Source organism: Micromesistius poutassou (assembly GCF_964030765.1).
Source record: "Micromesistius poutassou genome assembly, chromosome: 17".
Classification (NCBI taxonomy): Eukaryota; Metazoa; Chordata; class Actinopteri; order Gadiformes; family Gadidae; genus Micromesistius; species Micromesistius poutassou.
The window spans coordinates 10617620-10631026 of NC_140287.1; the positions used below are offsets into that span (position 1 = coordinate 10617620).

Here is a 13407-nt window from a genome sequence, read left to right on the forward strand (position 1 = left end):
ACGGTCCTTCTCTTGGTGTTTGTATTTCTTACGGTTCTTCTGTTTACTACGCTGTGGGCCAATTACAACCCTACATTCCACATTGCGCATGGACCTCATAAAATAACGGATTATCTCTCACTATCCAAAAATAATAATACAAATACTATAATCTTATTCTAAAAATTCTAAACAGAAACGTGTTTCTAGAATGTAATGTATCCTGGATTGTGGCGGGTCTATTTTGGTAGCGTCCATGTTGTCCGGCCCTTCAGGAGAGCGGGGAGCTGTGTTTCTCTAACACCGCACACAAAGGAGAGGTGTTGGGACACACGGAAGCCAATTAAATGTTTGAAGACATAAAGCAAAGGTCAAAATGTTTAGGCTGCGGTTTAAAAGTGCAGTCGAGCACTGGGAGGCGCCGAGATATCTTGGCGCTCCTTCCGCGTGATTGGTAGGCTCAACTTGACAGTGATTGACGGGCATCCATGGCAACCGCGCAGCCAATCTGCCAAGTCCAATAGAAAATCAGCAGCGAGGGCGACTGTCTTTTTCCCCTTCAAAAAACATCTCGGGTCGAGTCGTGATGCTCTTGTACTCTCGACCCTCGCCCACCGAGCTGAGCAGGAGGAGGATGCAGCAGTGAGCCGGAGCGACTCGCTCCTCACCGAATGTAACAGAGCATCCGTTCCGTTCGGACCGGAGGTTCGACGCGAGGAGGCGCGCTAGGACGGAGGAGAGCGACGCACGAGCGACGGGAGGAGGAAGGGACACGCTCAGCCTCCATGTTTCAGCTGCCTATCTTAAACTTTAGCCCCCAGCAGGTCGCGGGGGTCTGCGAGACCCTCGAGGAGAGCGGGGACATCGAGCGCCTCGGCCGCTTCCTGTGGTCCCTGCCCGTCGCCCCGGCCGCCTGCGAGGTCCTCAACAAGAACGAGGCGGTGCTGAGGGCGCGCGCCATCGTGGCCTACCACAGCGGCAACTTCCGGGAGCTCTACCACATCCTGGAGAACCACAAGTTCACCAAAGACTCGCACAGCAAGCTGCAGGCCCTGTGGCTGGAGGCGCACTACCAGGAGGCGGAGAAGCTGCGGGGCCGCCCGCTGGGGCCCGTGGACAAGTACCGCGTGCGGAAGAAGTTCCCGCTGCCCCGCACCATCTGGGACGGAGAGCAGAAGACCCACTGCTTCAAGGAGAGGACCCGCCACTTGTTACGGGAATGGTACCTGCAGGATCCCTACCCCAACCCCAGTAAAAAGAGGGAGCTGGCCCAGGCCACCGGACTTACCCCCACACAAGTGGGGAACTGGTTCAAGAACCGGAGACAAAGAGACCGAGCAGCGGCCGCCAAGAACCGGTAAGCGCCTTTATGTTGTGGTGTTTGATGGTTTATCACCGGGTTATCCTCCGCCTGTGTCTTACATCCTCTGATAACCGACCGACACCAATAGCCGTCACCGGTCGATCCTCGAATAAGGACGATAACCACCGAGTTTCTGGTTTGAACTTGATCAAAAAAAGCGGTCTGAATCCCCCGTGTTCTGGATTAAATAGACCCAGGGTGACTGTGGTATGATGGATGCTAAACATGATGTACCGAACCATGTTTTAATGGTTCCTTTAAAACCGATATGTATCACCAGATCAGGGGAACAGTGTGTTTTTGTTTCTGTTGGATAGAAGAGGCTCTACGACGCACGGGAACAGGCCGACTAATGTTGATATAGACCGTTTATTGTCGGGCAAATACCGTCACTATTCCCCGAATAATTGTACGAATTATTATTAAGAATTATTATTATTATTATTATTATTATTATTATTATTATTAGATAGTATAATAGGCCTATATATAATATGAGCTGACCTTTTTGTATAATGTCTGTAACTAGTCGGATATTTATATTTAATGGTTATTAAAACACTCACTGAAGGTGGTGTTTGTCTCGGACGGTTTAAAGACAGGAGATCAGATTACGCATCGAGTCTGAAGTATGCGGTTATTCCTAACGAACCGGTTAACGGGATGCTTGTCGCCCCTGGTCCGGTCCACGGCCCAGGGTCCCGTAGCGGAGTTCAGACCAGACTTGGGGGGTGTCATAAATATTTGTCCTGTTAAGCCCTTTGAGACTGTAATGGTGATTAAGGACTAAACAAACAATAAAAAATTGAATTGAATTGAGGTGAATTGAATTGAATTGAATTGACTTGACTTGACTTGACTTAGAGACTGGACCATAGGTGGACCGTGACCTTTGACCCGGTGTGTTGATGACTGTGGTTACTGTGTCCAGGCTCCAGCAGCAGGTCCTCTCCGGGGGGTCGGTGCGGTCGCTGGCGGATGACGACGGGACGGCGGACCGCCTCGGGAACTCGTCGAGCCCCGAGGCCAGCCTGTCCAGCAAGGCCGCCGCCTCGGCCATCTCCATCACGTCCAGCGACAGCGAATGTGACATCTAACGTCCTCGCGCGAGGCCGTCCGCGCTTCAGGAGGACGGTTAACGCGCGATAAATGAGGGAGAGGAAGAGAGACCAGGAGAGAGAGGAAGAGAGACAATCTAAAACAGACTTAGTGCCTGCGTGGAAAACAAACACTACGACTGTCGTTCGATGGCGACAGAAACCCGAGGGACGGAAGTTCCGTCTTAAGCCGCCTTCCGATATTGTTTCGGTTTGACCACATGTGGAGAAATCTAAAAACGATGGATGGAGAATATCCCTGATCACACCCCGGATCACATCCCTCTGAGTGGGGAGGAACCGAGGCCTCAAGACGAGAGCTAATTGAAAAAAGGAATCTGAAGAAGACATTTGAACGCCTAACCTGCTATTTTCTGTGGGTATTTCATGTTGAAAGACTGTGATATTTTTAATTTACTTTAAAAGTTTTATAAATAATGTTTATTTACCTATTTAAACGATTGGCTTTGTCTCTTAGGTTTTCATATTGATTTGCTTGGTGTTTTTAATATTTACGTGTGCACAGGTTAACTGGTCAGCATGTGCGCTTTAGTGGAAATGTGATTCAGAAAAAAAAGAAAAGTAAAGATAACTTAATAAAATATTTGTTGACAAAATAACGCAAGTTTAGTCCTTTATTCTTGAAGGTGATAACGCTAATGTAGGACCTTAATTAATACGGCCTCATTATGGATTCACGATATTGCAAAATGAACGAATAGGCGAACGTCTCCATGGTGACGGGGATGGAGACGTGTGGTGTTGATGATGCTGCGGCCGTGCGGCTCGTCTCGCGCCGACCGTGCCTTAATGCGGGCTGACGGCACGCGAGGGGTCACGGAGAGGCCGCACAGCCGCAGAATAAACCAGTGATAATATACTCCGATTAACCACCATATACATATGCTATGGGCTGCTGGGTTCTATCTTTATGGCATTTTAGATAATATAATATTTAGGCTAACCGCAAACGGACTATCTCGTAAATGCTAGGAAATTCCAGTTTTAACATCCAGACATAGGCACACTATTGTCAATAATCATCACAATAAAAAACGAACTAATAAATAGCCGAGATAATTATAATAAGTGGATAAATATATGATATTGTTTAAAAAAATCGAAAGAAACAAACAAAGAAATAGGCTACTATAAGTCGGTTAATACACGGCTTATCCTGCCCGGTAAAATAAGGCATTACTAAGAAAAAATGTATCCCTGAAATTAGCTTAAAATTCAAATAGAATTTGATGTTAATGATGATGTTATTAAGCACAGAGGAAACTGGAGTAAAAACACCCAGTTCTAAAACCCTATAGCCCTAATCCTATAGCCTATAGCTCTTCTATTGGGTGAAGTTGTATTTCTAAAGTGTCTTTGACTCTCATCAGCAGGCCAAAGGCCCGGGCTGTGAGGAGGTTGGGGTGAGGGGGAGAATGGGGCTCTTTTCTATTTCTTTCAAATCATGGGGACAAAATGGCGGAATATTTCCGTTTCTTTTGTTCGTAAGTGCAGGGAACGCATGAAAAAGTCTTTCTCGCAGTCAATAAGGTTGTCAAACTGGTCAGCAGTAATCAGTGCTAATGATGGGGTCTAGGGTCCCCGCCTGAACAAAAGATGGGGGGGGGGGGGGGGGGGGGGCGTTTGTGGAGAGAAGCGACCCCGGCCCCCCTTCAGAGAAACTAGTAGCCTAGCCTAGTCTGGGGGACACCAACATTAACTTTGGTAACGCGTGTGTCTGTCGGTTAGATTCGTTCGCTATTTAAGATAACATTTGAAGAGACCTAAGGAGCCGTCCTCTTGTAGTTAAGTGTTGTTTAGGGTCGTTTCTAGAATCGTTGAAAGTAGCTATTGCTATAATTCAAGGACACATTAAAAGCCTTCCATATTTCGTTTCTTTGGAATGGCATAGGCCTATTATCAGGTTTATTAGCAGATTAACACGGACCACTATAGCGAGCAGAACTCTTGACCTTGTTGTAATGTATGTCTTTGTCTCTATGTCTGTGTCTGTCTCTATGTTCTATGTCCATGTCTCTATGTGTCTCTGTCTCTGTTTCTATATATGTCTCTATGTGTCTATGTCTATGTGTCTCTATATATACCTCTATATGTCTCGGCTATATGATGTTTGTATGAATCTCAGATAATATAATAATAATCTGCACAAGTGTCAGCTCGGAGAGACTCGTCGCCAACATAAATATAGATTTGGAATTTGCGCGAGATCGCAATATACTCAACGCTAAGTTATTGTAATAATAATAATAATAATAATAATAACAACAATATAATAACAATAATTATTATTGTTATTATAATTATTATAATTGTATTTTATTATTATTCCTGTAAGTCTAATTAGTGTTAATAGTATAGTAGTAGTAGTAGTAGTAGTATGTGTGTGTGTGTGTGTGTGTGTGTGTGTGTGTGTGTGTGTGTGTGTGTGTGTGTGTGTATACACACACATGACATACGCTATTGTCATTGTATTGTATGAAGATTGATACATTCGCGTTATAATAGCCTACTGCTCAATGTAGATATGCTTGAAAAATATTCGAGGTTTATTGAGTTTGAGCAGTGTGTGTGTGTGTGTGTGTGTGTGTGTGTGTGTGTGTGTGTGTGTGTGTGTGTGTGTGTGTGTGTGTGTGTGTGTGTGTGGCTTAATGACGGCTAGCCTTTTGGTTCGTTTTTAAATGTAATTATTTAAATAATTTCAACAACGACCGTTGATATGACCGCCTGGCTTGTACCACAAAATACAATTTTAGACATTTAATTTGGGATTTTCCGTGATTGTTTTCCTCTGCATCATATCCAGTCTGCAGGCCTCTGATCAGCCTGTTTCTTTGTGTTGACTGGTTGTGACCGCGTTTATCGACAAGCTGCTGAACGCTGACCCCTGGCGGTCACCTGGGCTCACTTCAGCTGGACAACCAGGCTGTTGTATCCAGCGAAACAATTCAATGTCTTACGATACACCCTCAGGACCCACGCTGGAATAATATTCTATTAATATTATACTCTGACATGAATACAGCCGATCAGCTGTAGCTCATTGGGTGAGGAACAGAAACCATAAGAGCCTTCAGCACCATGGACAGAGAACGGGTTTTCAGCCGTGTTCTACGTTGCAAGCCGTTGCAACCTTTCACATTTAAACATTTTTAATATAATAATAATAATCAATACGTTTTATTTTTATTTGATGGCATTTTCACAATGTCGTTTGTTAAATTCCAGTACAATCTATTATTTTGTAAATAGGCCCTACCCGGTTTCAAATGCTGATATAGGCCTATATATTTATTTATTCAGCTTTCCATGCAGGATGCAAAATCAGAAAAAACACGCTATCGTACACCGATACGGAGATTGAGAATATACTTTTCCCCGATGCAGGACCATCATTGGAGATGAACCCTACTTCCGAGGACTTTACCCGCAAACTGAAATAGGCTACCTGATATCCAAGGAGGTGAGACAACGACTCCATGGTATTACGCTGAGCGAATATGTAAGAGCAAAGAGAATCCCAAGAGGTTTACGCATTCAAAAAACACCAACAATAGGCCGCACCGATGACACCTTCTACCAAATGGTGCGAGATCATGAACAAGGCCTCGTTGGATTTAATGGTACTCATCATTGAACATACACAAAAGGAATTTAAAAACTTAAAACAGAGAAGGATATAGCAGAAATTAAGCTGAAGAGCCAGGCATCGACTGAACAGCCTGCTTTCAAGGCGCTGGAAGAGGAGCTTATAAGAACACAATGGAGAAATATAAAGAAGAGACGCAAAAAATGAAAATCAGCAAATTACGAAGGGACACCATCGACTATCGAGATGGCAAGGTCTACCCCTGGCGTCTCCACTCTCCAGAGTGCTACACCTGCAACAAGACCTAAGAAACAGGTACGTTTCAGAAGCACGCCGTCATATACCTCTGGCTCAAGCTCAGAGTACCCGTCCGACTCCGATCGCGATTTTTTTCAAGAGGAAGAGCAACGACAGACGACCACTACACAAGCCGGAAGATTTCTTCGCTCCCGACTAAAAGGAAAACCAGGAGAGGTCGACGGGGAAAGGAGCAAAGCAAGAGCAAAGGGAAGGAGGACACATTTCTGACCGATGGAGAGAATTCCCAGAACCAGCAGCAGCTGGTGTTTAACCTCTCCAACACGCAACTTTCCTTGGATGAACAACGAACCTTAAACAAGGGCCTATCCTATGTCCCACCTACACCTACTGACCCTTTCAAGCTTAAAGTGGAAATGTTTAAATTCTACTGATCCATAAAATTGAAATACTTTTACAATAAGGATAATACACAGACACGCCCACTGAGAACTAAAAGTATTTTTTGCCCCCCTGTTAATGCAGCGATAACGACCTTTTGCAACTTAGTTGACAAAGACATAGAGAACATCATGTCCGAAACCAGCAGCACACTCTATAGGTACGAGGAGCAGAAGATACTATCCCAACTTGGAAAAAAACAAGGCGTGATTTGGAAACCCGCTGATAAAGGAGTAGGCATAGTCTTGATGGATCAACAACTATACACCTCCGAAATACTCTCACAGCTGTCTAATGAAGTGTGCTATATGAGATTGGCGGAACCCCACAGCGGACTTCAAACTGGAGATTGACAACTTTCTACAAGATTCGTGTAACAAAGGCTACATCAGCCAGACCGAGCTGAAATTCCTGAGCAAGAACCATCCAGTCATGCCAGTCATATATCTCTTGCCAAAAGTCCACAAAACATTGACAAACCCTCCTGGTCGTCCGATTGTGGCATGCAATGACTGATGGAACCCATATCTCTGTATGTAGATCGCATCCTCAGACCTCTGGTCGTGATTACCGTCTTATTTGAGAGACACAGGCGATTTTATAGAACAACTATCCAAGATCGACGTTAACTTGAATGCCCAGGAGACCTTCCTCACAACGATGGACGTGGTATCATTGTACACGAACATTCCACATGATAAAGGTATCATTGCTATGCAATATTTTCTTGATCTAAGAACTGATAACCCCCCCCCCCTGCAGCATTTCTTATCGAGATGATCTCTATGCTATTACATAAAAACTTTTTCTTGTTTGAGGACGAATATTATTTACAAAAGCAAGGGGCGGCTATGGGCTCTAGATGCTCACCTGATTATGCATGTTTATTTATGGGTTATCTGGAGGAAAGATAGGCTACATATGGAATAACAATCCTTTTTGCAATAACATCTTACTGTGGAGGAGGTATGTGGATGACGTATTTTGTGTGTTTAGTGGGTCTTTAGAAACATTTAATGACTTTGTATCTCATTTGATTAATATGGTTGAGTCCATTAAATTCAGTGCTGTATTTGACGCTAAATCTGTCTCTTTCCTTGACACCACGGTCTCATGCGTCTGATTTCGATAAGGAAGCCAGAAAAATGTGCAAGCAATTTTCTCTAAGAGGCTACCCCTCCACCTGGCTCGACGAAGCCCTAGAGAGAGTCCAAAGAACCAAAACCTCCTTAAAGAGGGATACGCGTAGGTCTATAGCCTGCAACGTACACCAGACATAGCCGACAAATTAAAGAATGCATACGCAAACACTGGCATGTTCTCAGTAGTGACCCCACATGTCAAACTCTTCTCTCTGAACCTCCCCTCTTCTCCGACTATAGGGCTAGTAACATGAGGGATTTCTTGTTAGAGCTGATTGTCACACCACACAGCGGAACAAGGAGGGACGTTTAAGGACCATCACTGGTTTCTTTCCGTGCAAAGGGTGTGCTGCGTGTAAAAATAATACTAGAAAGATCACCTCGTTCACAAGCTCCGTCACAGACAAGACTTACAAAATTAAACAATGCACCACATGTAACACTGCTGGGGTAGTGTATTTGATTACGTGTCCATGCAATAAACAATATGTAGCCTAGGCAAAACCAACAGACCTATAAAAACGCGCATCATAGCGCAATTAGACGCAAAGATGATAAATCGCCAGTAGCGAGGCATTTCACTGAAGCCGGCCATCAGTTGGCCTCACTCGTCTTCACATTTATTGAACAGGTGAAACCCACACGTAGAGGTGGGGACACTGAAAGGCTTTTACAAAGAGAATCCTTCTGGATCTTTACACTAAAAAACCCTGCACCCTAGTGGTATCAATGATGAATTGACCTTAACATGTTGGCTGTAACTGTTGTAATTAGTATAGTTGGTTGAATAATGGACTAGGCCTAGATGGACGCAAGATAACCGAATGTGCTATGATGATGATCTTGATGATGTTGATGATGATGATGTGAGGGTGATGTGTACCTAGATCAATAGGCTACATGCTCTCTGCTTTCTAAATATTGTTCATTGTTTCAAATATTTAAATATGGTATCACTATTAAAATGTTGTGTGACTATATGTTTCTGTATACAAATGTTGTTATATCTCCTGTACATGTTTGTACATAATTGTGATATTATAGTATCTGTGGTGTAACTTTGGTGATTTGGATACACTGTGACCCCAAATGCACTCACGGACGAGCGCTAAATGACCCCCAAATGATCGCGGACGAGCGCTATTGTTAACGGGGGGTTGGATCGCGGACGAGCCCTATTGCGGGCGCGATTGTTGACGGGGGGGGGGGGGGGGGGGCTTCGATCGCGGACGAGCACTTTTGCGGGCGCGATTGTTGAAGAACACTCAGAGGGCACTTTTTAATACGAGGCAAAAAGGGCAGGGGCTCAAGCACCCCTAGGGCCCTATGTGTGCACGTGCCTAATATAGCCTATGTATTTGAAGGCCTTTATGTATAGCTATCGGCTACTTGTAGGACCTCTTCTTCCCGAAACGAGGCCTGTACCATTTTGGAGGTTTATTACACCCAGACACCCAACCGTACACCGTCAGCATTAAACCCCATCGTGTTGAAAAGAGTCGTTCATTAACTGGGCAGAACTTCTGCGAACTTTGAAATGCATCCTGCAGTTTCACCAGAGCACGATGTTCATCATTTCCGCTCCGTATGGAGCCTGGAACGATTAGTCTGGACTCACCTTCTGATAGCCTACGTCCGGTACTCAAGACGGGACCTGTTCTGGTTGTAGACCAGGTGAGTCGGACGGACTCACCTGGTCTACAAACAGACCAGGCCTCGTCCTGAGTGTGGACGTTTCTACCTGGCCAGCCGGTTCATATTTCCAACATGAATCCAACATTAATAATGACCAATGACCATGACGCAATTTGTTTTATTCAACACTAGTTATTTAACACTAGTTAACACTAGTTATAGGTCTAAATATAAATTTAAACAGAACATTATTTTTTTTTTTTTTGTAAATAGGCCTATGGTTTCAAACGCCGCAGGAAGTCTGTTTTTGGCGGCCTACCGGGAAGAAGAATGACCCAACACATGCACACAATGTGTTGTGGTTGTTGTTGTTGTTGTTGTTGTTGTTGTTGTATGTGGGGCCTCGGCCTGTGTGTTAGTGCTACTAACGTGAGGACCCCCCGAGGTGAGGGGGCTATATTAGGCTATGTCGGGGTACAGTCCAGACCCGCCCCCGCATTCAAACCCGTTCACCTTCGGACCGGAGGATAGTTCGCCACGCTGGACCGAACTTCTGCAGACTTTTGACCAACATCCTGCAATCGGATGAGCGCTCAAGTGCGCGAGAAATTTAATTCCGAGCCTCAAGTCGGCTCCTAATCCTTTGAAGACTCGCATTGTGCAGCGCGATGGTCGATACCCGGGCTCACCTCGTCCTTTCACCGGCGCGCTGTCACGAGAATACTGATATTTCGCAATTACGTGGCTCCCGCGAGCGCGGCAAAGTCAATCAATACTCGCAGATCATCATCGATATGCTTTCTTCACACAATAAGGTTTAATTGAACAGTCAATTTCCCGCTCCCTCGTCCAACAATTATCCTCCGCGAGAGGAGACGTGAGCGTGTGTCGCCAGGTGAGCCTCAAGGAGCAGCATTGTGGCGGGAAAACTCTGGTCCAAACACGGAGTCTGCAGCTTTCAGGTCGCCGCTCGCGCGCTGGGAGAACTTTATTGACAGGACAAACAATGCACACCATGCTGCCTCCCAGATAAGATACGAGATAAGAATCGACTTTACGCTGTTTAGCCTGATTGCGTTTTAAGTCATGATTGTGTATCGAGTGATCAATTTCTGATCCTCCATCATACATTTAGCAGAGTAAGAACGAGTAGGCTTTATGGCTGAATAGGACTAGGCCTAGGCTACTATTATAAAAAATAATGGAAGAAAATTCCACAGAACTGTGAAGTAAGTAGAACTATAGCAACAACCGTAAGAACAGATCAACGGCATAAATATTCACGATTTGCTACTGGATAGCCAAATGTTAATTTATAGTGGCTAAATATATATTAACATATGATTTAGTGCAAGGAAATCAGCTTGTGGAGCATGCAGGTCTACACTCTGGCCACTAGATGGAGACAGAGACTCAGGGGAGACTGACGGCGGCTCCAATCCGTTTGTTGACCGTGCTGCTTGACGCCTGAACGCTGATTCCATCTTTGTAAACGTTATATTAATATTTCTTTAAGGGGATTTTTTTTTGGTTAACCTATATTCTCATCGTGTGTCGTGGGTCAGCCGATTCATCTATTTTACTTTTACGTATTAGTTAGTTAGTTAGCATATGTGTCAGGCTATTGGAATTGCAAAAATACTTTCTTTATGGAATTTATTTTCGCATATATATCTTTTACTAGACCGTTAATCGATATTTCTCGTAAAATGATATTTAATGACAATATGAAAATAATTGCCATTATTAGTAGTATTGCTACGTGAAATCCGTTTTCGTAATTTCGACATTTCGGTATGGATTTAGGACTCATGCTGTACATTTAATATGAATGTGGTGTTCGAATTTAGAGAATTTGCTCTGAACCAACAATGACATGTAATACTCTCTTGCCACCGAAAGATGGCGCACTAGATCCATGGTGTCAACAAAATAGCAACAGTAGACTTGTCCCGCAAATACATGGCGACTTTTGACTTTAAATGCAACTGTTGTTGTAAATATAAAAATGGAAAATACAGTTTTAACCACAACAGCAGCAGTCAAAATACAGAGCAGTCCGTTAGTTGCAAGAAACTGCAAATTCTGCTAATACTACGAGGCTACTACTACTACTACTACTACTACTCCTATCAACAATAACAACAACAACAACAACAACAACAACATTGTTCCGTTGGTGGGTGTATTTGAGCGTCAGTGTGAGCGCTGTACAGCATTAGAGTGTGAATGGACTGTTGTGAGAAAGTGTGCAGGCAGGCAAACTGTGCTCATGATATTCCGGCTCTATATTTAAACTCTGGGGTCTCGAGTTTCTGCAGCTGTCGCCAAGTTGAAGTTCAGCACCTTGGGCATTTCTCAGCCGTGTTCTTGGGTCATATACACATAAACCTGCCAAACGAGACCCAGGGACTCGATCAGGGGCCCGTTCAGGGGCCTGAACTGTCTCCTCAGCAAACCATCCTCGCCTTGTGGGGAGACAGGGCTTCAACACACACACACACACACACACACACACACACACACACACACACACACACACACACACACACACACACACAGCTGCCAGGGACGTGGTTGAGAGTGAGAGAGAGAGAGAGAGACTTTAAGTTTATTTTCTGCCAGTGCACACCACGTCCTTTTTGTCAAGATTACTCTATAGAAAATTACATTTCCCTCGTTGTGAAATCAGGTCTACTGTATTTTCTTTTCATAACACAACCTGCCATGTCATCTGAATCCTATGATTAAACTTCCTTTATCATTATGTTACGTTGTCCCTGTCATGCTGACTTGTGCTTTAGCTCCTGCCAGAGATTAACTAAGCATATTGCACTACGAAAAGGCTGAACAATCATTTAATATCAATTTTCAGCTTCAATATTATTTATCTCGCATTGGATTCTGAAGAGTCCTTGTGACAGGATGTTGAGTAGGACTTTATTCACCCTAGATGAATCGTCTGGCTGCTCACTGCTGATAAGGTTGAATGATCATCAGCCTAGCGTCCCTGGGTAGTGGCCCAGTCGCCATCTTGTTCTGGATCATCTTTTGTGTAACCTTCTGCTCCATGAATAATTCACAACCTGAATTTGAACCCCTACCTGATGGTCAGAAGGGCTGACGTACCCTCTGTGCACTGGTCTCCTCCTCCTCCCAGCAGCTCTGCGGACATCGCCTGCATGGATTGGTTTCCACAGTGCATGGTGCTCATCTTTGTTTACCCTTAAAGCTTGTCTCTTGCTCGGTTCAGTCCAGAAGAAGCCACCAGGCTGCTGGGTGAGAAGATCCATCAGGAGGTCTTGGTACATCATAGTGCTGGGTGTTCACATCCTCTTACAGGACATGTTTCCAACGTTAGCAGGAGCTAACATGTGTAGTAATAACTGATGTAGGTTCTAACAACACAGGCCTGGCCTGTGTTGCTATCAGGAGGGATCAGCTCATGTGATCGGATTAAAAACACAAAATAAACAAACGCCTGATAGTTTAAAAGGGCACACACACACGTATTGTGATTGGCTGCCCCCCTGCCCTGTTGCCCGGTGGGCCGCAGCTTAGCGGGTATTCCACGACTTCGGTGGCACCGCTTACCAAGAGAGTGCCGGGGAATTACCACCGAACACTGTCACCATGCAGCCACTGTAGTTCAGTAGGGCATGCACACACACAAGCATGCACACATGCATGCACGCAGACACACACACACACACACACACACACACACACATGTATTACACACACACACACACACATACAAGTATTACACACACATACATGTATCACACACATACATACATGTATCACACACACATACATGTATCACTCACACACATACATGTATCACGCACGCACACACACACACACATTCATGTATCACACACA

At 44.6% G+C, this 13407-nt stretch overlaps 1 protein-coding gene across 1 annotated transcript; it reads left to right on the forward strand.

Moving 5' to 3' along the window:
• Positions 1–249: 249 nt before the first annotated feature.
• On the forward strand, positions 250–2439 carry LOC311362422 (homeobox protein SIX6; the record flags this gene model as incomplete). Its single annotated transcript, XM_084482256.1, has 2 exons — positions 250–1336; positions 2274–2439. Exons 1-2 carry the CDS (start codon positions 765–767, stop codon positions 2437–2439), a joined length of 738 nt encoding a protein of 245 aa, XP_084338382.1. The 5' UTR covers positions 250–764.
• Between the last annotated feature and the right edge of the window lie 10968 nt (positions 2440–13407).